Raw genomic sequence first — 27,093 nt, 5'->3', positions numbered from 1 at the left:
AACAGTAACTGAGATATGACTGTAAGCTACTACTCATAGTCTTTTGAAGGACGCAATGAAACATCTCTACTTCCTGAAATGAACTGAGAGTACAGTCCATTGGAAAAGTGGCATGTACACTGGTGGAGAAAAACAAGCCCAAGCTCTTATTTTCCCAATTACTTGGATCATTTTTGACAAAACTGCATTGTCTTTACCCAAATGCTGACTTCAGAATCACGCTGGCCAATCTTCTGGTGTCTCATGGTTTTCAAGTTGACCCCATCAGTTTAGACCATTTATGCATAAGAAAGAACAACGGGAAATCATTTTTGTTTTCGAATTTTATTTAGGGGATTCAAAAAAGTACTTCTAAATGACGGTTTAAAAAAAAACAAAAAATACCATAACAAAACGAACAAAATAATCTTGTTTGTTTTTACTCCATTGTGTGGTAATTGACCATTCTACATGCAGTTTATGGTTCAGAAATATCAGCTAGTATCTCCATAACTTGTTGCAGTTTGTTGAATTGGGTTCAAGAATATGTGAACTGGCTTTTTCTAAAGGGGTGAGGGCACTTTTCAATTGTCTGCTGAGAACTACTGAGACCCTGCAAACAGGCATGTTCACCCCTCCTTGTGATCTGCCCCACGGGCCACACGGGTCACAGCTGGCTGGGATAGTCTGATTGGGGAGGAGCATTTTTGTTTGTTTCTTGCAATCTCACCCTTAGCCTCACAGGAACCACATTCTCGTCAACAGAACTATAAACACCAAGCCATTAAGAAAAGCAGCAAGACAGATTTTCATTTGTCATATTTCCTAAGTGAGATTTAGGCTTTTGGGAAATATTCCATGAAAAGAAACAGAAGCATAAATGAGAGACGTGAAGGGTATTCATTCAGTGGAAGGAGAAAACTCAATGGCATTCCATTTGTTCCATGGAGAACAGCAATGGTACGGAAGGAAACAATGTCATGTTTAGGTTTTGAGGTGAGTCCTAACTGTTGAAACCTCCGTGAAGATAAAAACTGATCTAAAATATAACTGCAAGTGTTCCTGTAGGATGTAAAAAGTGAGCCGCCCGGGTTTGAGGGCCTGGCCCTGTGGGCTGTCAAATGCATATTCCCTGGCGCATTTACGAGGCTGTGGAAAAGTGAGGCCACATACCACAGGACGAACACCACATGCATGCTTATTTTGAGACCTGTGCTAATTCAACGCCCAAATTCTGGAATTTAGCTTAGATGTACCTGCATTGGAAACGTTTTCCCATCCTTGTTCACAACTTACCCCAAACAAAGAAGCTATCAGCATAGAATGGGAGGGGTGAGGTGGGGGGGTGGCTATTGACTGTCAAAACCACAAGTAAAACCCTTAATGTAGAAGGATTTTTTTCCAACCCTCCAAGATATTTTAAAAACTACTTAGTAATAAAAGTGCCCCCATTTTTTGCATGATAGGAGCGTGTACATATGTGTATACATGTATGTACACAAACACGCAAGTATACACACACACACCAGTAAGGAGTCCTGGCGGTTCAACCAGGTCAGCACTGGGCTGCTAAGCCACAAGGTTGGCAGTTCAAACCCATCAGCTGCTCTGAGGGAGAAAGATGAGGTGAACCTCCCTGTACAGATTCACAGCCTTGGAAACCCCATACAAAGTAGCTATGTGTCAGAAATGACTTGATGGTATGAGCCAATAATTGAAGAAAAAAAAAAAAGACAAACATAGCTATATCAATCCTAAAAGGAAATGTAAATAAATCTACTCCAGGTCTGAGAGACTAAAAGCACATCTGAGGTTCTTTGTAATAAAGACGGGAATGGAAATCAGCGGAACTGCAGCGGTGCTAGCGGCTGAACTGGACTCAACATTGTTTAAAGGAATTGAGGCGAGGGGAGGAGGGACACCGAATTTGGATGGCCAGTTTCACATTTCAGCCACTCAGAACCGCATCCCAAACAGGGAAAGCCAATCCAGAACTCCCTTCTGCTCACTGTCGTTGCCGAAACGTGTCTAAGGAATGGCAGGACTCCTCCGCTGGGATCAGCGGGGCCTCGTGGCCAGGAGCCTGCACTGGGGAGGGCGTCTGGGACGGTCTGGCAGAGAGCAGTGGCCTCTGAGCTGTCGGCTTTCAAGTTCAGCGATGCCACGGGGTACCTGAGCGGAGACCAGGCCCCTGGACTGCGGATGCTGTTGGTTAAAAATGCAACTGCAGCATTTGTAGCCCTTCTGACACTTGAAAACATAAAATGTCATCCCTCTGTCCCGAGCCCACCCACTGCAGAAAAGGAAAAATTCATTACGCCTTCCCCGCCCCCAGCCCCACCCCCAGGATTCTGCAGCGCAATTAAATACAATCCCATGTAAAATGCAACAGATGGCCTCGTCTTTGATAAGGATTATCTCAAGGGACCCGGGATAGGACGTTGAACGTTGCCATCAACTGAAATGGGCTGGACTTGGTCTGGGGGTTCAGTCTCTCCACACCAACGGTCCGTTCTGGGTTTTGTTCCTCTGGGAGTGGTCCCATGCTACCCCTCCTTGAGTGTGCTGGGCAGCAGCAGGGTGGATGCTTTGGGGAAGCTACTGGTTTGTGCCATGTGCTTCCAGAATCACACAGACCATGACACGCATGAACGTTAAACACTGCTTCGTCCTGAGCTGGGTGGCAGCCCGTTGAGGAGGAGGCTGAGTTCCTTAGGAGCTCATCCCTCCTAGCGTGGTGTCATACTCGGTCTTCTTCCGGTTTTCCTTCTTCCATCGCTTGGCTTTCCATTGGTTTTTCATTGGTGACCCCTTCTGACGGCTTCTTGACCATGGCTTTACTGGCTTCTTCCTGAGGAAGGATTGAAAACCCAAGGGAGTGAAAGAAGTTAAAGGTGAAAGACTGAGATGTTCAGTGAATTCCCAGCTCCTGGTGCACGTTGACCAAGTATAAGAGAGGGCATTCTATCGTATCATTGTGAATGAGGGGGGGTGCTGGGTGGGGACCCAAAGCCCATCTGTAGGTAATTGGACATCCCCTTATGGAAGGGTCACGGAGAGGAAACAAGCCAGTCAGGGTTCAGGGTAGCGACGATGAAACATACAATTTTCTTCTAGTTCCTAAATGCTTCCTCCCCACCCACCCACTATCATGATCCCAATTCTACCTTATAAATCTGGCTAGACCAGAGGATGTACACTGGTACAGCTAGGAACTAGAACCACAGGGAATCCAGGGCGGATGAAGCCTTCAGGACCAGAGGTGTGAGTGGCGATACGGGGAGGGTGGGGGGAGGGCGGGGGAACCGATTAGAAGTATCTACATATGACCTCCTCCCTGGGGGACGGACAACAGAAAAGTGGATGAAGGGAGACATTGGACAGGCTAAGATATGACAAAATAATAATTTATAAATTATCAAGGGATCATGAGGGAGGGAGGAGCAGGCAGAGGGAAAAATGAGGCGCTAATGCCAGGTGCCTAAATGGAGAGCAAATGTTTTGAGAATGATGAGGGCAAAGAATGTCCAAATGTGCTTTACACAATGGATGTGTGTATGGATTGTGATAAGAGTTGTATGCGCCCCTAATAAAATGATTTTTTTTTTAAAGAGAGGGAGGGCATTCTAATGACTTTACATAGGTTTGCCCCCCTTTGGGTGAACCAGAGCTGTGCAAAGGAGCCTGGGTGGCATATAGATATGCATTGATCTGCTAACTGCAAGGTCAGGAGTTCAAAACCACCAGGCACTCCAAAGGAAAAACACGGGGCAGGCTTTCTATTCCCCGAAACATTTAAAGTCTCGGAAACTCACGGGGTAAGTTTAGTAACTATCCATTGGCATCAACTCGATGACAGCAAGTGAGTGAGTGAGCGAGTGAGCGAGTGAGTGAGTGAGTGTGAACAGAGGGGCAGGCACATTTCCCTGATTGCAAGAACTGCCTTGCAGCTGATAGTCAAGGCCTAGAGTCAGAGTCAAGGAAGCCCTCAGGCCGGGTCTACAGCGATACTGAAAGGAAAGCTGCCTTCTCCCCACACAGCCCTCTCCTACCCCGTTTGTCAGGCTGGCCTTCAATCCTCCGGACAGAGGGCATGGGGCAGGGGCCTCCCCACCCTGGCCCATTTCCTGGTAAAATCGGAAGACCCAACTAAGAAGTATTAGCTGAGAGTGGGTAGGGGACCAAAACAAAGCACGCCGGGGAGTGCTCGCAATGACAAAGGCTTCGAGAGCCCACTGGCTCCTTAGTCGGTTGAAGGACATGCCCGGGCCTCACAAATGGGTGCCCGTGAAGAGAGGCAGCGCCAGCTTCAACCACTGAATCCAAACCCGCTTCAGATCGGAGCTCCTTTTCCCTGGTCTCACGCCACTAGGGTGGTCCTCCCCGGCCCTCGGCCGCATCTGAGTTTGTACAGACCAGCGAGCCCAGGGGTCTATGTGAAGGCAGGGGTCCTGCACACACCTTTGCATCCCGCTCGGCGAACTTCTTGAACATGTTGGCATAAACCCGGCGGTCCCGCTCGTTGTGCTCCCTCGCCTTCTTCTGGCACATGGAGATCTGGAGCCTCGCGGCTTTATTCTGGGGGTTCACCTCCAGCACCTTCTCAAAGTCCCCCTTGGCGGAGTCAAACTCGTTCATAAGCAGCTGGGCTTCCCCCCTCCGGTACAAGCCCTTCTCATTGGCACTGTCCAGTCCAAGAGCCTATGCATGTGAAGAGAGGGGCACTATTTTAGGAGGGATGAGGGTCACTCTTGTCACCTGTGGGGATTTTGATAAGGAAGTAGCTTCTTTTCTTCCCAAGTCACTTGCCCAAGTCCTTTGCCCAAGGGACTTAGAAGACACATCAGTCAAAGAAGGTGCGGAAATAATTATGCACTTCTTATCAGAGTACAATAGACACTCAAATTGATTTCTGTATTGAATGTATTGAATGTGATTTCTACAAAGGACTTGGGAAGGGGGGCTCTTGAAGGGCTCATTTTATGGTTTATCAGAAGTAAGTGCCCAAGGGGGGTTGAGAAAATCTGGGGGGGGGGGACGAAAGGAAAAGAATGAGTGATTGATTTCCTCATGGACAAAACCTGCTACAGACGAATAAATGTAAACCTGCGTGATTTGGGGCGCAGGGACTAACAGATCATTGTAACAGAGCAAAGATTTCAGAAGCAAGGCCTATCACAGTATGCGCACAAATACCTTTACTGAAGACAAAGGCGATCGTGTACATTCATGGGAAAACTTTATACAAGGCGATAACGTATATTCCTAGAGAAAGGATTAACTTTATAGGAACTGGGATCGAAATGGTGGCCATTTGCATACAATTAAACAAAACAAAAAAACTAAACTCCCTGCCACCGACTCAACACTGACCCATAGTGACCCTCTAGACCCAAGACACCCTTCCGAGACCGTGACTCTTTATGGGAGTGGAAAGCCCCCCCCCTTCCTCCTGAGGACCAGCTGCTGACCTTAAGGTTAGCAGCCCAACTTGTAATCATTACGTAACAAACTACTTTATCTCAAACGCACAAAAGTAAGTTCTCCACGGATTGAATTGATATGTATCAATGTACAGATCTACATTGATATGTAGAAAATCAATGTACAGATCTACATTGATATGTAGAACCTCATGGGCAAGTCGCTCAGAGCTGGACTCGACTCAAGGATACACAGCAGCACCAATGTGGCAGGGAAGGCAGATCCAACAACATAGACCATAGAACTCCCATGCTAGCTAGACAAAGACACCATCCGTCCACGGAGCCGGAAGCCAAAGGCGAACAGACCCCCTAACTGTCAAACAATCAACCAAGAAGGGACACATGATCTTATCAGGGAGGTGAGAGGACAATATTCCTTACAGAAGAAACAACATGGTCAACAAGGCACATAAGCACGGATCATACTCAAGGATAGCATATACTATACTGTATGATCCGTTCATGTCTTCTGACCCAATATTTACACTTCTAGACATGTATCCTGTAGTAATAACCTCACCAGTGTGCAAGGCAGATTCGGTATAATTGGGAATTCCCAAACCCTAAAAATGTGCCCGTGGGGGTGATGGAGCTATACAATGGGTACGAAACGGTTTTCTAAAAGAAGGAGTGTGCTTTATGGATTGATCCGGCGTGGAAAGCTCTCCCAGTTTTAGAAAGCTCGAGCCATTCAATCTGCTACACAAGACCCTTTGCAGAGTGTTGGAAAGCACGGATGTTACTTTGAGGACTGAAGTGACCCAAGGGGGGGGTGGCATGGTCAATTGCTTCATCTGCATAGAGGGTGGATGTTGAACGAGGAAGACCCAAGAAGAGATAATGCATTTGCATTACGGTGCTGACAAAGAATACTGACAGTACCATGGGCTGCCAAAAGGACAAACAAGCCTGTCCTCTTTGTCCAGAGTGCTCCTTAGAGACAAGGATGGCGGGGCTTCGTCCTATACTCTTTGGACGTGTTGTCAGTAGAGACCAGTCAGTCCCTGGAGGAGGACGTCATGCTTGATAAATTGGAGAGGCAGCGAAAGAGGAAGGCCTTCAATGAGACGGACGGACAGGGTGTCTGCGACAGTGGGCCCGGGCACAGGAGCATTTGAGAGGACGATTCAGGGCTGGGCAGGACTCCGTCCTGTTACGCAGGGGGTCCCTGTGGTCATAAGTGACTCTATGGCACCCAACGACGACATCCACTGGAATCTATCTGGAAGTCTATAGATTGTCATCTAAAATTATACCCCGCAATCTACCCTGCCTGGGGAAACCAGAAGGAGTAAGAATGTGTACAAAGTGAACGACCGGCCGTGGGAGAGGCCAACAGGGTTTCCAGTGGATGGAAATCTGCTTGGATATTTCTGTAATAGGTGAGTTTTAATTCTACATTGCTTCTATAACAGTAAGAAGAAGCATAAAATGAAAAAATGTACTTAATAATAGCATTCCTTCCTCAGGAAAATGTTTAGTGGCACAATGAAAAACATATTGATTCCCTCAAAATAACCTTGTAAGGGAAATACGAATCAGAACTGCTGCTGCTTCTTGTACTATTTTTAATCCCTTTATGCGTATCTTTTAGCAATGTCCAATAATTAGCTTTTACCCAAATGGAATACACACTATTCACTTTGAGACTAACGACCTATAATAATAAAAGTCAGCCTCAGGTGCCATAGAGAAGTATCAGAACAGTGCCTATTATAAACCGCTGTCATGAAGAACCTATTAAGGGACCAGGAACAGTATTCATAATATGGTTGTGAACATTAGTAGATAATAATATGTGAAGATATTGTGAACACGCGGAGAGCTGCTGATGTGTCCTGGGCCTTTCTGTGTGTTTCTGATCAGTGGATAAACATGACAGTAATAAAAGATGAATTGTATTATCTCTCTGTGTTTCCCAAAGAGGGTGGGGGCACTGGCACTGCCCCAGGGGGCTGCAAAAGCAGATGCCAACCCTTTATCCTGGATTACCAACTCCAGTACAAACGCCTGTAATTGCCAGGGGGGCCGAGTAGTTTGGGTTTTGTTTTTTCCTGAAAAGGGGGTAGTCAGCCAAAAAAGTTTGGGAACCCATGGGATAGCTGGGGTGCGTGAGCAATTGCAGCTGATTATATTAAAACGCCGAAAGCTCAGAAGTCACATCCATTCTTAATGAACTGAACCGAAGGGGATAGATGTCAAATCTGATTCCAAAAGTCACAGGTTTAAGAATGGCGCATGATAAGCCCCATTCCATTTTATCAAAGTTCATAATCCATTCTAAGTAGTCTAGCCATCAGTAAAAGTCTGACTACAAAAATTTTTTTTAATCTTTTGGGATTTTCCAATTTACATTGAGAAATAAACAATCCCCAGCATACATGTAAATAAAACAGCAAAAGGAAAAAGTGTGCACCCCTTAGCTGAGAAGAACAAAAGGCCCCCTGGACCATCTCCCGTTCACAGCCCAGGCGACACGCTCACCTTGTCACAGCACTCCACGGCTTTGCTGTACTCTCTAAGCTTCAGGTAGCACATGGCCAGGTTCAGAAAGGCGGCGAGCAGAAAGGATTCCGAAGCTTTAGATTCTTTTTCTGATAAACCATACTCCATCTCTAGCCAGGACACTATCTTTCCGTACTGAATAACCGCCTGGGTGTACTTGCCTCCCTAGGAGAAAAACACAGAGTTATTTGTTGCACTAAAGCTCTGTAGAGGAACTAAGGAAGCAAAAGTCATAGCTCTCCCAAGTCCTCAAAATAAAGCCATCCCCTCCCACCAGCTGTGGTGCGTGCTCACGTCTTTCTGTCCCAGAAGATGGTCCCTGCGGTAGTCTTTGCCCGGCCTTTGTTTCAGTCCTTCTCTGTTCTAGAGGGTCACTGTGAATCAGCCCTGACCTGATGGCGGTGACGGTGACCTACAAGCTAGGTGGGGATATATACTATGACAGTGCGGTTTGCCAGCATTTACCATTTCCTCCCTTCCAAGAGGGGACAACTCTTCCACAGCGCTACAGTGCTCACGGTCACCGCCCTTTCAAAACAACGGCAAGCAGTTTGTCGTGTTGCCAGTGGACTTGAAGAAGAAGTTGCTTTTCCTTGATAGGTAATTCTCCTTTCCCTGACATTCGGTGCTGCGCAGTAGAGCACCCCTTCGGAAAAGTGCCCCTTCCAAACGGGAAAACCAGTTCCCTAAGGGAGGAGTCGGCAGTTTTTTCAGGTAAAGGGGAAGGTACTAAATATTTCAGGCTTCAATGCTCAGTCTCTGTGACTGGTCCTCCGTGGCACAAACACAAATAACCACCCAAACTCATTACCATCGAGTCGATTCCAGCTCCTGGTGACCCTGCAGGACACAGACTAGAGTTAGACCCATGGGTGTCTGGACTAAATCTTTCCAGGAGCAGTAAGTCTCATTTCTTTGCCGAGGAGAAGTGGCTAGTGGCTTCTAACCCACGACATAGCCCTTGGAGAAAACTGGGATGGTGAACTCGGTGCTAATGAGGTTTTCTAAACGACAACACCTAGTGTCATAGAGGACTTGTTCCAAATCTTAATAGTAGCTGGGTTCAGCAACGGTGTTCAGAAATTGGTCAGCCTGGTTCATCTGCCATCACCTCGGTGGTTGTTTTAGGGGATTTAAGGGGACGTTACCTGTTTTCAACCAATACCCCGTTTTTCAGCAACTCAAATGCCAATGACACTCGTGGACTTCTCCAGAGGGAATGCACAGAAATCAAATTGACTACAGTGGCATAATGAGTAATTCGTTGGGCTGCTAACCAAAAGGACAGCAGTTCAAGACCACTAGCTGCTCCTTGGAAGAAAAGTAAGTCTTTCTGTTCCCATAAAGAGTTACAGTCTTAAAAAGAAAGAAAATGCATTAAAATGGATTGGCGTAATGAACGTACCATTCTTCCTATGACTGAACTATTGAATTGTATGATATGTGGGCTATGTGGCAATAAAACTGCAAAAAAAGAAATAAAGAAAAATATTGTTCAATTTTAAAAAATGTTATAGTCTTCATGGCACCTAAGTACAACTGGGGCAAGGGCAGGAGCCCTGGTGTGCCGCGGTTAAGTGTTCAGTCTGTGACTTTTTTTTTAATATTATGAAAAATTTTATTCAAACAAATTTGAAAATTTAGGAGAAATGGCAAATTTCAAGAAACACATTGCCTCCTAAATTAACACAGACTAATGTAGAAGTCATCAGACATATAACATAGGAAGAAATTATTTTGGTCATTAAGAAAGTCCAAACATAAATGGTCCAAGTTTAGTTGGTTTTACTGAGGCATTCTACCATATTTTAGAGAGAGTTAACACTAGTCTACATAAACTGTTTCACAATTTACAAAAGTGCAATATACTACCAAACTCCTTGTAAGAACCAAGTGTAATCCTGATATTAAAGTAAGCCAAAAATCACTAGAATTGAAAATTACAGACCAATCAGTGTGACTTTTAAGGTTGGTGGTTTCACACCACCGGTTGCTCTATGGGAGAAAGATGAGGTGCCTGCTTCTGTGAAGATTTATAGTCTTAGAAACCCGACCAGGCAGTTCTACCCTGTCCTGGAGGACTATGAATCGACGTGAACAGAGTAGGGGAAGAATAAAGTGTTTTTCCCAAGAAGAGCACAAGAGGGCGCAAGAACTCCATTTCAGAAGGAAAGCTGGCAGTCTTCCCCCAAGTCAGAGAAAGTTATCTAGGTGTGTGCCCAGGAATGCTCGTGTCCTGTGGCTCACAGCGTTGAGCACATCTGTTGGGCTGGGTGGCACTGGGCGCTTAGTGGGTGGTACGCATTGGGCCGCGGACTGCCAAGCAAGCCCTTTGAAACTCCCAGCCACCCCTCACGAGATGAGAGGTGGTCTCCGAGGCCCACGGGGGTAGTTCTACCCTGTCTTATAGGGTTGTTATGAGTCAGAATTGACTCGATAGCAGTGAGTTATTTTATTTTATTTTTTTCTGTGTTTAATGATACTTGTCAGAGTCAAAGAGCCCGTTCTTACCAACTTCATTCCCGAAAGGCTCAGAGATAGAAGCCCATTCTCAAGTGGAGGAAAACTCCACCCCACTGAGAGCAGAGCTAAGGGGCTCGCTCGGCTGCTAATCAGATGTCGGAGGTTCAAACCCCGCAGCCCCGGGGAAAAGACCCAGAGGGCAGTCCTAGTCTGTGCTATCGGGTTGCTATGAGTCAGAACCTCCACCAGGGGGGAGATCACCAACCGGGCTGTCGGCACAATGCCAGGTCACAGGAAAGTCCAGGGAGCAGCTGGCATGACAGAGAGCCCTGCCCCTCGCCAACACGTCTGGACGCTGTGCCTGGACCCAAGGAGCCCAGCCGGACACCCTGCAAAGATGAGTCCGGGGAGGCTCCGCTGGCAGATGGAAACCTGCCCTGAAATTTGAAAAGGGAACACAAATGTTCAGGGTACTACCTCCCAGGCGTTTGGAAATGCCAAGGGTGGGCTCTCTGAGCTCCAATTCGGAAGGTGCTGACAGGGATGTTAGGAGTCGAACAAAATGTTCAGACTCCGTCTAGGAGAAAAGTTTTAGGTTCGTGGATTTGAACCTTTCATGAATCTCCCCCCGATAGACTAATGTTCTGAAAGACTTTTGTCTGTCAAATTCCATGTTAGAAATCCCTTGCTTCAAACAGGTGGCTGCTGGTCCCGATTTTACCCAAGCGCAATGGCCGTCTGAGGATTCCTAGGATCAGGAACTACACCCGGAGCTCAGTCGTTTGAGGCTGATGGGCAATCAAGTGAAGGAATTGGGCAGATGCTAATGTACCACCACCTGCAGCCGCTCACCTCCGTCTGGCCACCTCTCTGTGTGCCTCCAGGGCGGTTCTGTGACACATGGCTTTGCAATGTCATTTGCTTTCCAGAATGTTCTCCAATGTTCTGTGTCTCCAGGAACCAAGGAGAGCCTCTGAATGCCTGACTTGCTTTACTTCGCTGAATGAATGAATGTAACTCTGGCCCAGCGGCAAAAAGCCTCAGACCCCCAACTGTTCCTGTTCTATCTAGCAGTTTTTTTTGGGGAGGGGGGGTGAAGTCTAGTTAAAGATGGATATAGGAAACATGGCTATAAGGGGTTTTTCAGAGCATTTTTCTTTTCTTGTAGAGTGTCACCAATTTGCATATACAAATAACCCACTTGGGATCTTGGTTGAATACTAGCTGTGTCTGACAAGACAACGCCTCCTGCTGGCCCTTAAATGTTATGTAAATCTGTCTTGAACCAATAATTTTTTTTTTCATCACAGTTACTTTCACTAGCTGCACAAGCAGGTTGGAAATCAACTCAAACTCAAAATCCAGACTCATGGCCATCGAGTCAATTCCAACTCAGGTGACCCTGTAGGACAGGGCAGAACTGCCCCTGTGAGTTTCCAAGAATGTAACTCTTTACAGGAGGGGAAAGTTTTGCATTTGTCCCCGGGAGTGGTTGGTCGTTTCGAACTGCTGACCTTGCAGTTAACTGTCCAACCCCTAGCTTCATGTCCTAACTAAAGGCTAAATAAGAACCATAGCACCTGTTCTGGTTTACCTACAAATTCTTGAAGGCCTCGTTAAGAATGGGTCTCATTTGTACCTCTGGGGCTGCCTGTAGTTTAGAAGTATCTCATATACCTCAACCAGAATAAAAACAATAAATAAAACAAAGCAAAATCCGACTTACTCTTAAGAGTTCAGAAAGCTACAAAACCTTAGGGCTGAAAAGAAACGCAGGGATTGTCACATCTACATCCTTCACTTTTTCATAGGAAAGAAATAACCCCATTGGACCTTCCAAACCCACTGAGGTCAGGCCGATTCCATCTCAGCTCCATAAAGTTTCTGGGGATGTCCATCTTTACAGAAGCCGACTGCCGCATCGTTCTCCTGCAGGTGAATCTTAACTGCGTTTACATCAGGTGGAAAGCAAAAGAGCCCAGTGTCCTACTTCAGAGCCCATTCCATCACACCTCGGCGCTTTCTAGTGAGTCATGCATTATTTAATTAGCTATAACAAATAATTTGTATCTCTGGTCTGTATCAGTGGTTTCCAGCTTGCTTGACCATGCTCATGGTCAGAAATCCTAAGTACAAATCCATTGCTCACCCACACAGAACTGAACAAAAGTTATAGTAAAAAAAAAAAACTTATCTTTACTACAAAATGCAATCTGCTTCTAGTATGGGTCTCAGTTCCAAGTTTCAACACCAACGATCGTGTGTGATGATGCATTCTTTCATAATTCTCGAGTTGTCTAACGTGGGCTAAGATTGTTCCCCTGCCCTTCAGATAAGGCTGAGAAGGCAACAGCATGCCTGCCAGCAGACTCAAAGTAGGTTTCTGCACCACCATGCTGCATCGTGGGCCTCCACCTGCCTCAGGCCGCGACCCTTTCATACAGTTCCTCATGTGGTGGGGATCCCCCAACCATAATATTATTTTTGTTGCTACTTCATCACTGTCATTTTGCTACTGTGAAGAATCAGGTGACCCCTGTGAAAGGGTTGTTCGACCCCCAGAGGGGTCTCGACCCACAGGTTGAGAACCCCTGGTCTAAATCTTCATGCTGGTTCTGTTTCTTTTCACTCTTTATTGCCCTGTCCACTCACTTGTTTTACTTTACGTAGACACATGCCTCGAGAGCAGCGGTTCTCAACCTGGGGGTCGAGACCCCTTTGGGGGGAATCAAACGATCCTTCCTACTGGAGTCACCCAATTCATGACAGTAGCAAAATGACAGTGATGAGGTGGCAATGAAAATAATGTTATGGTTGGGGTCCCCACCACACGAGGAGCTGTATGAAAGGGTCGTGGCCTGAGGAAGGTGGTGTAGAGTCCACAATTTCGAGAGCATCTTCCCTGCATGAACTGCAGGGGGTGGAAAAGAGCAACCTGAACAAAGCCCATCCTCCTCCCATGCCTCAGCAAAAGCGCCTGTCCTGATTGACAAGCAGGAAGCACACAGCTGGCAGCAGGAGAGGAAAGGGAAGAACACTAACATGATTTGAGCAAAATGCTTTCCCTGTACATCTGAGAGGTTAAGATCAGTGTGAGAAAATGTTCTCCTCTCGCCCACTGACTGCTGTGGAGTCAAGTGTGACTCACTGTGACCCTCAAGGGCAAGGTAGAACGGCCCCGTGGGTTTCCGAGGCTGTAACTGTTTGCAGGAGTAGAAAGCCTCTCGTGTTCCCTTGGAGCAGCTGGTGGTTTTGAACTGCTCACCCTGAGGTTGGCAGCCCAATGCATAACCACTGTTCCACCTACATGCTACCAAAAAAGGGGGGGGAGTTTTAGAGACGCAACCCATAAAATGTTTCTGTGAAGATTTTCTAATGCTTTCCTCCCCACAGCAAGTGTGGCAGGGACCATCTTGATCATCAGAAGAAATTAAGACGTGCTCCAGGGAAGTTTCTTTTGAAATTGTGCATGGTCTCTTTCCTTTCGTCGGCTTCACCGAGACAGTGGGAAGGAAAGGTTGTGAAAGTGACCCCGGCGAATTCATTACTTGCTAACAAGTATTCTTTTTTTCCTTACATGCCACCAACACGTGTTGCTGCTCACTATGGCCCTAGCATGATGCTACAGCCGTGAGGGATCCAGACGTGGTCTGCCTGTCAGAGGAGGTTAGAATCTCCAGGGCAGGAGATTTAAAAGAGGGATGTGTGCTGTTTTCTGACTCGAATGAATTCACTCCCACCATTTCTTATGCTGAAAGTCAGAGTTGTAAAAACTCAGGCTTTTTCTTATCAAGGAGGGCACCGCAAGACTCGGAGGAGGACCCAGCAGCCCCTTTCATGAACACGTGAGTAAGCTCGCTAGGCGGGAAGGACGGCATGGGGACTGACGGACACACCTTGAAGTAGACGGTTCCCTTCTCTTTGACCACGGCAGCCTGCTCCAGTTTCTCTTTGGTATCCATCTCCCAGGATTCTTTGGCCTGCGTGGAAATATGTAACAATGGTTAGTTGTGTGTAACAATGGTTAGTTAGATGCTACCGAGCAGGAAAAGCATCGGCTGATCCCTGAAGAATAAAGGAGATCACCCACCTCAAAGCGGGCTGACTTGAAACCGGTGTACCACCGCTCGTTCGCCGGCAGACTGGTGCTCTTGCTAGTGTGCCAGGCAGCTCGCCCCACATGCCCAGGCTAGAAGGGCAGGCCCCACCACAGTGCGGGACATGAAGGGCCGAGCACTGTTAAAGAGGGTATCTGTAAAATCACAGCTCAAGGCATATGAATGGAATCGGGTCGGTCCTAGCTCATAACAACCCGAGAGGGTTTCCGAGTCTCTAAATCTCTGAGGGCGAAGAGCGCTTCATCCTCCTTCTGCAGAGAGGCTGGGAGGGGTTGAACCACCAAACTTTGCACCGGGCCTACCCCACAGCACTACCAGGATTCCTGTAAGGACAGCGAGAGCCCCTTGTTTCCTTCTAGTAAATCTCTCCGCTCAACTGCTATTATAATTTTAGCAAGCTGTTTCTCTGAAGCCTCCATTTTTCAACTCACAATATGGGCAGCCTGTTATCGAGGCAACTCTCCGTTGTCCATTCAGACAGAATTTCCAAAAATCCCAGGTCTTCCCAGCCCAGGACAAGGATCTAACTTGCGTGCGCGTGGGGTGAGGGGGGTGATTGCAGGGGAAACATCATCCGAAGCTGATGTGGGAGCACCCCTTCATGGCCGTCCGTAAGTGACGCCATTCCCACTTGGTTTGTGTCTCCTGGCTCGTTCTGATTATCGGCATAAATCCAGAGCCAAGCGCACCTTCCGTCCAGGCAGCTGGCGTTAGCAGGACCGGCAAGAGTCCACAGAACCATCTGGACTCCTTGAAGGAACATGACAATGGGCCCGAAAACCAGAAACCAGACTCACCGCCCTGGAGTCGACAGCGACTCAGAGTGGTCCTGTGAGCACCCGAGACTGGAGCTACGCACGGGAGTAGAGAGTGCCCGAGACTGGAGCTATGCACGGGAGTAGAGAGTGCCCGAGACTGGAGCTCTCCACAGGAGTAGAAAGCCCCGTCTCTCTCCCGCAGAGCGGCTGGTGGATTCCAACTGCTGACCCGGTAGCTAGCCGTGCAGGGCCCAACCACTGCCCCCAGGGCTCCTCAGACGGTGGGCAGAGCGAGCTCTTGACCGCCCCTCGATGCCCACAGATCACCTAGATCGTGAAATGGACGTGGGCAGCGAACATTCTTTCTGTCCAGATGAGCCTTAGCATTTCTGTGCCACAACCTTTTCTTCTGTCTTTTTTGTTTTTTGAGGCACAGCAAGAGGGTTACTAGTCTTCCTGGCACCCCCAGGCTGCTTCCTAACAACGCAGCTCCACCCGTTAAAAATGGAGTCAAGAGCCATTCACTTGCCTCATACTGGCTTCAATCCTGATGGAGTGGCAATGTGTCCCCAGGGCTAAGAAGAACCATTGCTCCCACAACGCCCTCTGTCTTGGGGGGGTTTCCAGCACACCCAGCAGGGCTCAGTGGGAAAAGCTCAGCCATATGGCAGAGAGCAGGCTGGTGTGGCCCACCACCAGTAGAAGGGGCTTAACAGAGCACCCCCGGGTCCTTCTGAGGAAGAGCCGAGGGGGTGCTTTATAAAGACGGACCGAGGGCAGCCAAAGGCCTATGTAATCCTATGTCGATGAGTGTGCTCTCTCTCCTTGGCGACAGAGAAACGCGTGTGCTACAAGGGAAGCAGGAGAGGTCGGTGGTGAGCTGGGCCCACGTGCCACAGGGCATCGTGTCAGGGGCACCTTCAGTTTTAGGCAACATCAAATCTGTGAATAGCATCTCCGCTGTTGGGGGGGGGATCCCCAAATCAGTCCTTCCCTCACTTCCTCTGGTCCACAGGACAGGGATTCCATTTCCAAGTCTAATAACACTGACCATCGTATTGCCAGTGAGAAGCTTAATGCAGAAAATGTGGTGGTGAGCCTCGTGAGGGAGTCAAAACGGGACCACCAAATGCAGGCCCTAAGGAGCTCTGCGAAGGCGGGTGTGGGTGATGCAGGGTGGGATTTAGCTACAGATGGCAGCATCCATAGTCCGTGCTGCTGCAAGCCTCCAGAGGCGGACCTGAGAGAGGACAGCAGTCAGGGAGCCTTAACGGTTCTGGACCCCAACACATTTGGCAAGCCCGTTTCTCCAGTGGGCTAGCCAAGGGCAAGCAGGTTTGTCTCTCTCATCCTTTACCCAGACCAGACCCCCGGGGCCCACGAGGCTGTGCACGTGAGATAAGGAAGTGTAGCAAAGGCCTCTTCCCAGGGTACGAACCGTTCAGCTTGGAGAGCCACACCCCCACTCCCCAAAGGAGCTGCCTGGCTGATCATGAACCTTTTTGTCTTTAACTCCGGAAGGGGGGTAAAAAAGTGTATAAAGAACAAGTGTAGGGATAAATAAGGGAACGCGTCCTGGAGTCCCCTCAAAATGTTTAAAAGAGGGACAGAAAGCTGACACACAGGAAAAATAGGAAGAACAGCGAGCTCTGTAGCTGTCCCGCATCAGCTGTCCTGCACCGATGGTCCCGACTCTAGTCAGGACAGACCACAGACAGACCTGATGGTGGGAAGCACAGTGGACACATTAACATCCTCCACCGCTGAGGCTGCTGGTTTATTGGCAGTGGCTACGGTGGAAGTTGACCAGGCTTCCAGAGGTTGGTATCTCCTCACCTTTTCGAAGCTCTTCAGGGTAACTTCATATGTGAGCTCCGCGTTAGGCTCAATGCCAAATTTAGGCTTGCCCGCCTCGCCAAAACCGTATCTGAAACGGAGAGCAGAAGAAAACGGAACTTTTAAAAAGAACCGGCCCCTCGCCAGGCCCCTTTCTCCCATGTGCCGAGGTGTGAGCATACAGCGAGCGCGTGCAAGCTCTTCACACTAGGCACCCTGCAGACAAAGCAGATAGGGATCAGAGACAGGAGGACGGAAACGATCGCGGAATTTTCCCCTTGGCTTTCGGCAGCCCCGGCACACAAGGCCAAGCACCACTGCTAGGGGACTGTATGCTTTTTATTTGTGTTCTTGTTTCGTTTGACCTGGCGTGTCTCCATCTTCCTTTCTCCCCCTACATTTGGATGCAATGCGATACTTGTACACCTTGGGGCAGATTGCTTAATGCGGTTTCTCAGTGCACCTTTTATGTCCCCTGCTTGGTTTTATATATGTGCATTTATTATATATATATATATATATATATATATATATACTCACTCACTGCCAAAGCTATCAATTTTGACTCACGGCGACCCTGTAGAACAGGGTCGAGCCGCCCCAGTCAATTTCCGAGACTGACTGTCAGCGGGGGTACATGGCCTCATCTTTTTGCTGCACAGCAGCTGGTGGATTTGAGCAGCTGACCTTGCAGATTGCAGCCCAACGGGTAACCACGCCGCCACCAGGGCTCCTCTAGCAATTATTTGCCTCTTTGGGATTTCCCTCAAAGGTGTATCAGCAGGAAAGACAGCGAAGGACGCGGCCACTGGAAATGTTACAAGTGTGCTCCTTACACCATTGACTTCTGTACAGCGTCCTCAGCACTTCTTCCACACATCGGTCAATAGTTTGGTATGTTTCCATTTGTAAGTGCTGCTAGCTCCCAGGGGTACCCTTTCACTTAGGTAAGTCAAGGGAGAAGGATCGCAGAGAGAAAAGTATGTCCTTATGGTATGTCAATAAAGTCTTTTTTTAAGCACATTACAGAACAGGAATGGTGTAGCAAATGAGTACTACTGAGAGCAAACTCTAGCAGGAGTTCGAGAGAAAGGCACTCGGCAGTGCACCTCTCACATGGCCGGCACACTGTGACACCTTTCAGCCGAACGTGACAGAAGAAGATAATTAGGGAGACTGGAATCTGGTTTTCTTGGGGCTATTTAACAAGTCAAATGCACAAAGGAGCAGACGTCTCCTAGCATACATCTGCCTTGTCCACTGGTTTCCCAGCATCCAGAACAAAGACCAGCAGATGGTAATGCTCACTGGAAGACCTTCCGGTCCCATTCAGTGCAAGACAAAGTACTCTTTAATACATGAAAAGGCATTCCAAAGAAGCAAAACAAAACAAAACTTGGAATGTACGCCTTCCTTTTCTCTCTTCCCCGAACTTTCAGGGGAACCCCGGGGATGTCAATGCCTCCAATTTTCTCTGGACCAAAAAGGCGAGCATGGGAACAAGAGGGCTCGTGTGGTGTGGCCTGCACCTCCGCCGTCACCCCTTGTATGGATTTTCCAGGAACAAGATGCTTACTCACCTCGACCGTTAAACAATAGACCGTATGGCGGAGCCAAAGAGAGGCCCAGAGATAGAACAAGAGCTGGTAGGAATGGGTGTGGTGGTTTGAACAGCAGGGCAAAGGGTATCTTCAGCCAGGAGTAAAATGAAAGAGGACATGATGACCGGTGGTCAATTTTGGGAAGCAGCAACTAGTTTTCGACTTTGAGCTCTTACGTCTAGGCATCTTCTATTTTATTTCTGCCCCTCTGGTAAATAAAGAGCTTTCCTTACCAGTTGGGAACGAAGGTAGCTGGATGAGTCCTTATTAAGCATGTGTTTACCTAGAGCAAGTTCTATTTAGAGCCCTGCGCTGAGCAGATAGGAATGCAACAGATGACGCAGCACATGCTCAGAGTCTGCTGGTGGAGTGGATGGCACGCTGGGCTGCTAGCTGGTGAGCAGTTCTAACCCAGCCACCACTCTGAGGGGGAAAGAGGAGGCTGTCTGCTCCTACGCACATTGACCGTCTCAGGCATCCAAAGAGGCGGTCCCTACACTGTCCTACAGGGTTGCTGTGAGTCAGAATCAACTTAATGGCAGGGAGTTTCCTTTCTTGTCTTTCTTTTCTTCAGAGCCCTGGTGCACAGTGTGCTGGGGGGGGGGGGGGGGCTGCTACACAGAGGACCGGCAGCTGAACTCACCCGCCGCTCCGCAGGGGGAAGATGAGATGTTCTGCTCCCCCATAAAGAGGAATCTCCTTGGAAACCCACACACAGGGGCAATTCTATCCTGTCTGTGGGTCCCAGTGAGTCGGGATGGAGTGGCTGGCAGTTGAGTCTGGTTTTAGGTTTTGTTTGAGACCAGTGTTTTTCAGCTCACGTCCTCTGCCTCCCACTCCTCCCAGACATTGGCCAATGATGTCTGCAGACACTTTGGATGATCACGACAAGCAGCTCTCTGGTAGGCAGTGGCCAGGGATGCTGCTACACATCCCACAACAACACAGGCAGGCCTACAACAAAGAGCCACCTGGAAACTAAATGAATGAGGAGCCCTGGTGGCATAGCGGCTAAAGAGCTTGGCTCCTAACCAGAAGGGCAGCCCACTGAAAGGGGGCAGTTTACTCTGTCCTAGGGTTGCCATGTGTTGGCATTGACTCAAGGGCACTGGGTTGGATTTGGTTTTAATTTGTCCATGAATGGGCATCTGGAATGGTTTTCTAATATGTCCATAGTGCTGAGCATGAGAAGTCCCACCTCAGTGGGGTTTGATTTGAGGGAGGCCCCAAAACATGGTTATCACTGAGACTAAAGGAGACTAAAGAGGGCCGTCATCTCAAATCTGCAAGAGATTCTGTCAAGGAGCTTGTGAGCACATCACCTTGGGCAGGCCTACGCGCGCCCAAACCATTCTGGGAGCATCAAACCCAGTTTCCATTTTATACAAAAAGCTGTCTGGACACTTTATGTTCAACTATTGCCGAAAAATAAAACTGCAGTGTGATTTAAAGAAAGAAAGAAAGAAAGAAAGAAAGAAAGAAAGAAAGAAAGAAAGAAAGAAAGAAAGAAAGCTGTCTGACTTAAGCTAGATCAGCCTGAGCAAGGACCAGGGCAATTCACGTGGCTAAAAAAAAAAAACACCGGCCATGGAATCTCAGGCCTTCACCTGGGAAGACAAGCTGGGCGCTGGTGACCAAAAGAATTCAGGGTGAATGCCTCCGGAGAGTCGATACAAGTGATCACTGTAAATGACCTTTAACCTTTAGGAGCATACAACAATCCCTCGCCCATAAACGTTTACCAATGACTTCCTCTGTAGAGATGAAGATATCGCAGTCCAGCGGGAGGCACTTCCTGACCATCACCCAAAGAGCAAGGATTTAAATCCAGATCCTGCATGGTTCCTGGAAATCGCTAACTTTTTATGACCCACGCCGCCTCATAAATAGACACTAGGGCTCCTGAAAGCCTGTAATTTTGGGGTTTGTGGTCATTGCAGGACAGAATGTGTGTGTGTTGGGGGAGGATCTTTGCAGGACTGTGTGTGTGTGTGTGTGTGTGTGTGGTCATTTCAGGACAGAATGTGTGTGTGTTTGGGGGAGCAATCTTTGCAGGACAGAATGTGTGTGTGTGTGTGTGTGTGTGTGTGTGTGATCATTGCAGGACAGAATGTGTGTGTGTGATCATTGCAGGACAGAATGTGTGTGTGTGTGTGTGTGTGTGTGTCCATTGCAGGACAGAATGTGTGTGTGTGTGTGTGTGATCGTGATCATTGCAGGAGTGTGTGTGTGTGTGTGTGTGTGTGAGTGACCATTGCAGGACAGAGTGTGTGTGTGTGTGTGTGTGTGTGTGTGTGACCATTGCAGGACAGAGTGTGTGTGTGTGTGTGTGTGTGTGTGTGTGTGTGTGTGTGTGTGTGTCCATTGCAGGACAGGAACACGAGGAAAGGAAAAAGAGAACCGTTGGAACGAGGTACACAGAACCTAAAATGAAAAAAAGTTCATCTTCCTGTTGAAAATAAGAAAATTAGAAAAAAGAAGATATTTCCCCACAAGGGGAGAGAAAATGGATTCTTGGAGATTTCTGCTGCTTTGGGACCTGTTTGTGGGTTTCACATAAAGGAAACCTCTCTTAAGAAGGCGACTGAGAGACTCATCAGTCAGGAAGCCAGCGAGAAGGCCGCCATGCAGCGTTTGGAAGGAAGGAAGAGAGGAGAGTCTGCATTTGTGACAGCGGGCTCTACAGGCACACTCGGATGCAAAGTGGTGTGGCGCGTGGGAGCGTGATGAAGGGTTCCGCCTCCCGGTGCGTAACGCTGCACACGGTGCTGGTGGGGCAGCCTCGGTGCTACTCCTCCACCTACTAACCGACATCTGGAACAGACAGCAACGTCACGTCTCTTCCGGCGCTACACCAGTGCTACGAACCACGGGGAAAGCTCACACCTAGCGATGGACAAAATCTCGAACTATTTATGACTGAAAATTTCCCACGAAAGATCTGGAAAAAAAATCTATTGTGTGTTAACACAGGATTTCCTTTTTCTGGTGGTTTGAGGGTGCAACAGAAGAGACCGATACACTCGTGGCAATAATAGCTAATAGAGAGAGGGCTTGTTTATGCCAAGAACACTCATGCAGACCAATGCCTCACAGGCTTTGTCTTGCAACTTTATGACCCGCTCCGTTTCATAAAAGGAGAACCTGTCAGCATTCTGACAGCCTGCGGGACTCCGAGTAGCCTAGGGAACAAAAGAAGTCTGAAAGGGCAAGAACAGGGATGTGAGGTGGAGGGTCAGGTGTGCAGGTGAAGTTCTCATCCTTGCTCCCGCTGAAGCAGAAGATACCTGGTCCTGACAGGAAAACCAACACTGGGGGGTTGGGGGGGTGGGGAACCTACGTCTCCTCATCGTTGTTTTCCGTTCTCTGAAAACTTCTTCATCATGAGCCCTGTGGTTGGCGGACGGGCTTCAAAGAAGCCCATCAAGATGTCTTCGTGGAGTCCCAATGCGCAGCCGCTTTCTAAGCGGACCTTCTCTCTGCCTTGGATTGAACTATCCCCACGGGTCCTCTCAGAAGCCACTATGTTTTTTTTAAGGGACCCCAAGAAAACTAGGATGAATGTGTGACTGAGAGAGCGTGTCGACAGCCATCCATTGACTCCAAAGGCATACGTAAAAGCCTTTTCTTCGCCTTGACCGCTACAAGCTGGACCACCAGTGGCCGCGTTTTGTGACTGACCCTCCGCTACACCCACACGGTGTGCAGGCTTTATCGTGAAGGAGCTCATACAGGAACACATAAAACACCACTCTCTTGAAGACACTTAGAACCACTATAAACGGGATGCTAGATTAAAACTAGTTAGAGATGCTTTGGAGATGAGGAGATAGCGTTTTCGATGGGGGTAAAATTCCTAATAGAAACCAAAGTTGACAGACGGTCGAGTACCTGTAACTACAACAGCCTGACACGGAGAATAGATGAGTGGAAAATGGAACAGAGCAAAAGAAGGCACCATGAGGGGGGGTGGAGGAGTGGTATCCAAAAGCTTGCAGAAAAGGTAATGAATTTTCCTACAAACTTATTGAAATCCCCTAATATAAAAGGTGGCCCATGGGGGAGTGGCAGGCCTGGTAAGGAATGATCAAGGGTAAGGTTACGTAAAGAGGTATAGCTGTAGCCCAGATGGTGACGGAGCATGGTAGTGGGGCAGGAGGAAAGTCAAGGGAGATGGAGGAAAGAGCTAGGAGTCAAAGGGCATTTATAGAGGTTTAGGCAGACATGTACATGCAAATATATATATGAGGATGGGGAAATAGATCTATGTGTCTATATTTATAGGTTTAGTATTAAGGTGGCGGAAGGACCTTGGGCCTCTACTCAAGCACTCCCTCAATGCATGAATACTTTATTTTATTAAATTGGCACTCTACGATGCTCACCCTCCCGACACAACTGCTGAAGCCAAAGCGGGTGAACAAGTAAATGTGGTGAAGAAAGCTGATGGTGCCCGGCTATCAAAAGAGATAGTGTCTGGGGTCCTAAAGGCTTGAAGATAAACAAGCGGCCATCTAGCTCAGAAGCAACAAAGCACACACGGAAGAACACACCAGCCTGTGTGATCACGTGGTGCTGAAGGGATCAGTTATCAGGCATCAAAAAACAAAAAATCATATCATTGGCTGCACACCTCCATGATACGATCGCCGAAGACAAACGGGTGCATAAGCAAATGTGGTGAAGAAAGCTGATGGTGCCCGGCTATCGAAAGAGATAGTATCTGGGGTCTTAAAGGCTTGAAGGTGACCAAGCGGCCATCTAGCTCAGAAGCAACAAAGCCCACATGGAAGAAGCACACCAGCCTGTGAGATCACGAGGTGCCAAAGGGACCAGGTATAAGGCATCATCCAAATATATATATATATATATAATAGTGAATGAAGAGGGAAGTGCAGAGTGGAGACCCAAAGCCCATTTCTTGGCCACTGGAGATCCCCTCACAGAGGGGTTTAGGAGAGGAGATGGGTCAGTCAGGGTGCTATGTAGTACCGACGAAGAGCACAGCTTTCCCCCAGATCCTGGATGCTTCCTCCCCCCAACTACCATGATCCGAATTCTACCTTGCAGGACTGGATGGGGCAGAGATTGTACACTGGTGCATATGGGAGCTGGAGGCACAGGGAATCCGAGGTGGATGATACCTTCAGGACCAGGGGTGTGAGGGGCGATACTGGGAGAGTGGAGGGTGAGTGGGTTAGAAAGGGGGGAACTGATTACAAGGATTCACATGTGACCTCCTCCCTGGGGAATGGACGGCAGAGAAGGGCGGGAGGAGACTCCGGATAGGGCAAGATATGACAAAATAACAATCTATAAATTATCAAGGGCTCATGAGGGACGGGAGAGCGGGGAGGGAGGGGGGGAAAAAAGAGGACCTGATGCAAAGGGCTTAAGTGGAGAGCAAATGCTTTGAAAATGATTAGGGCAAAGAATGTACGGATGTGCTTTATACAATTGATGTATGTATATGTATGGATTGTGATAAGAGTTGTATGAGCCCCTAATAAAATGTAAAAAAAAAAAACAATTAAAATGTGGCCCAGGGAAGACCTCAGAGAGTTCAAGGCAGAGCACTTTAGACGAGCTTCAAAGAAGGGAGCAGCAGAGCTAGAGGATAAACCACTCAACGCCAGGCTCACTGCTCTCCAGTCTATTCTGACTCGGTGCATCCTTCACAGGAGCAAAACATCTCATCTTTCTCCTGCAAGGTGGCTGGTGGATTTGAACGGCTGACCTTGCAGTTGGTCGCCCAAGACGCAATCTCCTAAACCACCAGGACTCCTGATACCTAAAGCATCGCTTGAGTATGATTATTGCTCAAATATAAGTCACTGGAGTACTACAACGTCCACACAACAGCTACAGGCTGTACAGAAGGCACAGCCTGACTGAGGGCAAGCACAGGCCCTCGAGTTTCCTGCAACCCTGACTGAACTCCATCCCAGAGCCCACGGGAGGAGTCACTAGATAAGACGAGGAACTTCCATGCAAACAAAACCAAAACACCCAAAAAGAACCCTGTCCTCAAGGGTCCATTTCTCAATATAGAAGAGTCGGACGTGTGGTATAATTTTAGATCTAAAAATAATAGCCAAACATGTTTTCATAAGAAAAGCTAAAAGGGCCCTAACAGTTCTAAGCGTACAAGTGCTAATGGAGATCCTTTTGATGAGAGCAATTTAGGCACAAATGAGTCATTTTGGCAACCCTTAGACTCAAGAAAAATACGCTTCTTCTAAGGACTCTTTAAAAGATGTTTTTTTTCAATCCATTGCCATCAATCCCTACTTATAATGATTCCATATAGGGTTTCTGAAATGAGAAAGCATTATGGGGCAGACTGCCTCCTCATCCTCCCCCAGAGCTACTGCTGGGTTTGAACTGACAACCTTGCAGTTAGCACCCAGCGCCTGGTCCACAGTGCCACCCGGGCTCCAGATGGCACAGATTCAAGTGGCAGTAAATAACCCAAGTGTCTCTTCTATACTCAACTCCCACACGTCTTGCTGCAGAGGGTGAGAGAAGCTCATGAGATGGGCCTGTGGGCCTGTCTTGGCAAGAGGGATGGAAATCAAAACAAACAAAAGCAAACCTTGCCGAGCGATCCGACTCTCGGGACACATCAAACAAGCAAACTGGCCGGCAACTGGCAAGCTGGGTGACTGTCAGGTCTACTGATTCACTCGATGACTACTTGTGGCCCAGTCTAATTCACTGTCACCCTTAGCATTAACTGCCCTGAAAAAAAGAATGAATGCTGGACGTGTGCGCTCCGTGGACCACTCCACTGTGCACTGAGCCACGCGCTGCTCACCGTGGTCCGAGGTACAAAAGGCATTGCTCTTCCCGCTGCATTTTCTCCAGGGCTTTGTCAATTCCAATTGGAATGTCGTGGTCTTCTCCTTCGCCAACAGTGAATGTCACATCTCGGCTGTCGAACAGCTGCCCGCCACAGTGGCCCACCAGGTGTACTGAAGGACAGGAGACAGGACAATCAGCAAAGCAGCGCAGGGCCCATTCCCATCAAACGTACTCGACTCATCCCAGAGCAATTTCATATAAGGGAAGAGGCTTTTTTTTATTTACTTCAAGACAAAATTTTTTTAAATGTACATAAAGATCATTTTTTTCTTGATCGCTTAGATTCGTGTTCTATGATCGACAATTCTCTGAAACTGTCCAGATATTACTAGGAAAGACACTGTATTCCTTTTCCTTCGGGTCTCTGACAGAGTGAGAAATGGGTGACTGATACGCTATCACAACATCCACATAATAAGTTATCTTTCACAAATGAAAGGCCTTTATTCCTATATTGATAAGAGGGTCCCCCCTCAAGAAAGCAAACAAAACAGGAATTGCGCTGGGTGGAGCGGAGCTTTCGTAGTGCATATTTTTCCTGCTACGCAAGCATCAAGCAACTTGCTCTGAGTTAGGGCACCCAGTGGCGTCACCTGGGAAGGTTATTTCTGGTCACAGTGAATGTTTTTGTAAAAGCCGTTTCTCACTTGAACCTCGGTTTTTGTTGTTCAGGGTGTGTGTGTGTGTGTGTGTGTGTGTGTGTGTGTGTGTGTGTGTGTGTGTGATGGCTGATTTACAAGAACAGTGTGTGGCTGTGAAATTTTGGTTCCAGTTCAGAAAAGGTGCAGCAGAAACTGTTGTGATGCTGAGCGTAGCTTACGAGGACAGCGCTGTGGGAAAACTCAAATGTTCAAGTACATTTCTCGTTTCCAAATGATGAAGTGTCGACTGGTAACAAACCTCTTTCTGGACATAGGGGTTGACTCAGTGCACTTGGAGCTCATCCCACCAGGTCAGACTGTGAATCAAGCTTTCTATTTAGAGCTTCTGAAAAGATTGCACGTAACAGTGTGCGACCCAAAAAGGCCTGATTTGTGGCAGGCAGGCGACTGGTTTTGCCATGACAATGCGCCTCCTGACAGCTCTCTCAGTGTGAAAAGACAGCATGCCACTGCTGCCCCACACACCTGGCTAACCTGACCTCACTCCGTGTGACTGTTTTTCGTTTCTGCAAATGAAGAGGGACATGAAAGGACAGTGATTTGATGACATAGAAGAGGTGAAGAAAAAAATGAGGGAGGTGCTGTCAGCCATCCAAACAGATGAGTTTGAAAAATGTGTTTCCAAGAATGGAATCGAGAGAGGGGAAAAAATGAATAGAATTGCATATTTAACAAAGACATTAAGTGTAATGGAGAGTACTTTGCAGGTGATAAGGTTGTTTTGTAAAAAAAAAAAATTCAATACATAGCTTTGAAAAAAATTCTGGTTTGGGGGTAGCCCCCTCACCCCATATAATGGCCTGATTCTAAAATGCCTCTTT

At 47.9% G+C, this 27,093-nt stretch overlaps 1 protein-coding gene across 4 annotated transcripts in view; it reads right to left on the bottom strand.

Annotated features, from left to right (window-relative positions):
- Window positions 1-1,685: 1,685 nt before the first annotated feature.
- FKBP5 (FKBP prolyl isomerase 5) overlaps window positions 1,686-27,093 on the bottom strand; it is a 117,692-nt gene continuing 92,284 nt past the window's right edge. For all 4 annotated transcript variants that reach the window (XM_075555210.1, XM_075555211.1, XM_075555212.1 and 1 more), the window contains 6 exons: window positions 25,564-25,720; window positions 17,146-17,236; window positions 14,330-14,413; window positions 7,950-8,135; window positions 4,441-4,680; window positions 1,686-2,830 (listed from right to left, as the gene is read on the bottom strand). In XM_075555210.1, the coding sequence (XP_075411325.1) occupies window positions 2,720-2,830; window positions 4,441-4,680; window positions 7,950-8,135; window positions 14,330-14,413; window positions 17,146-17,236; window positions 25,564-25,720 (869 nt within the window). In that variant the 3' untranslated portion in view covers window positions 1,686-2,719. The remainder of the gene's footprint in view (window positions 2,831-4,440; window positions 4,681-7,949; window positions 8,136-14,329; window positions 14,414-17,145; window positions 17,237-25,563; window positions 25,721-27,093) is intronic.

This window comes from Tenrec ecaudatus, chromosome 7, assembly GCF_050624435.1.
Source record: "Tenrec ecaudatus isolate mTenEca1 chromosome 7, mTenEca1.hap1, whole genome shotgun sequence".
Taxonomy (NCBI): domain Eukaryota; kingdom Metazoa; phylum Chordata; class Mammalia; order Afrosoricida; family Tenrecidae; genus Tenrec; species Tenrec ecaudatus.
Note: the sequence above shows the minus strand (reverse complement) of the source record. Positions and strands in the feature narration are given on the sequence as shown.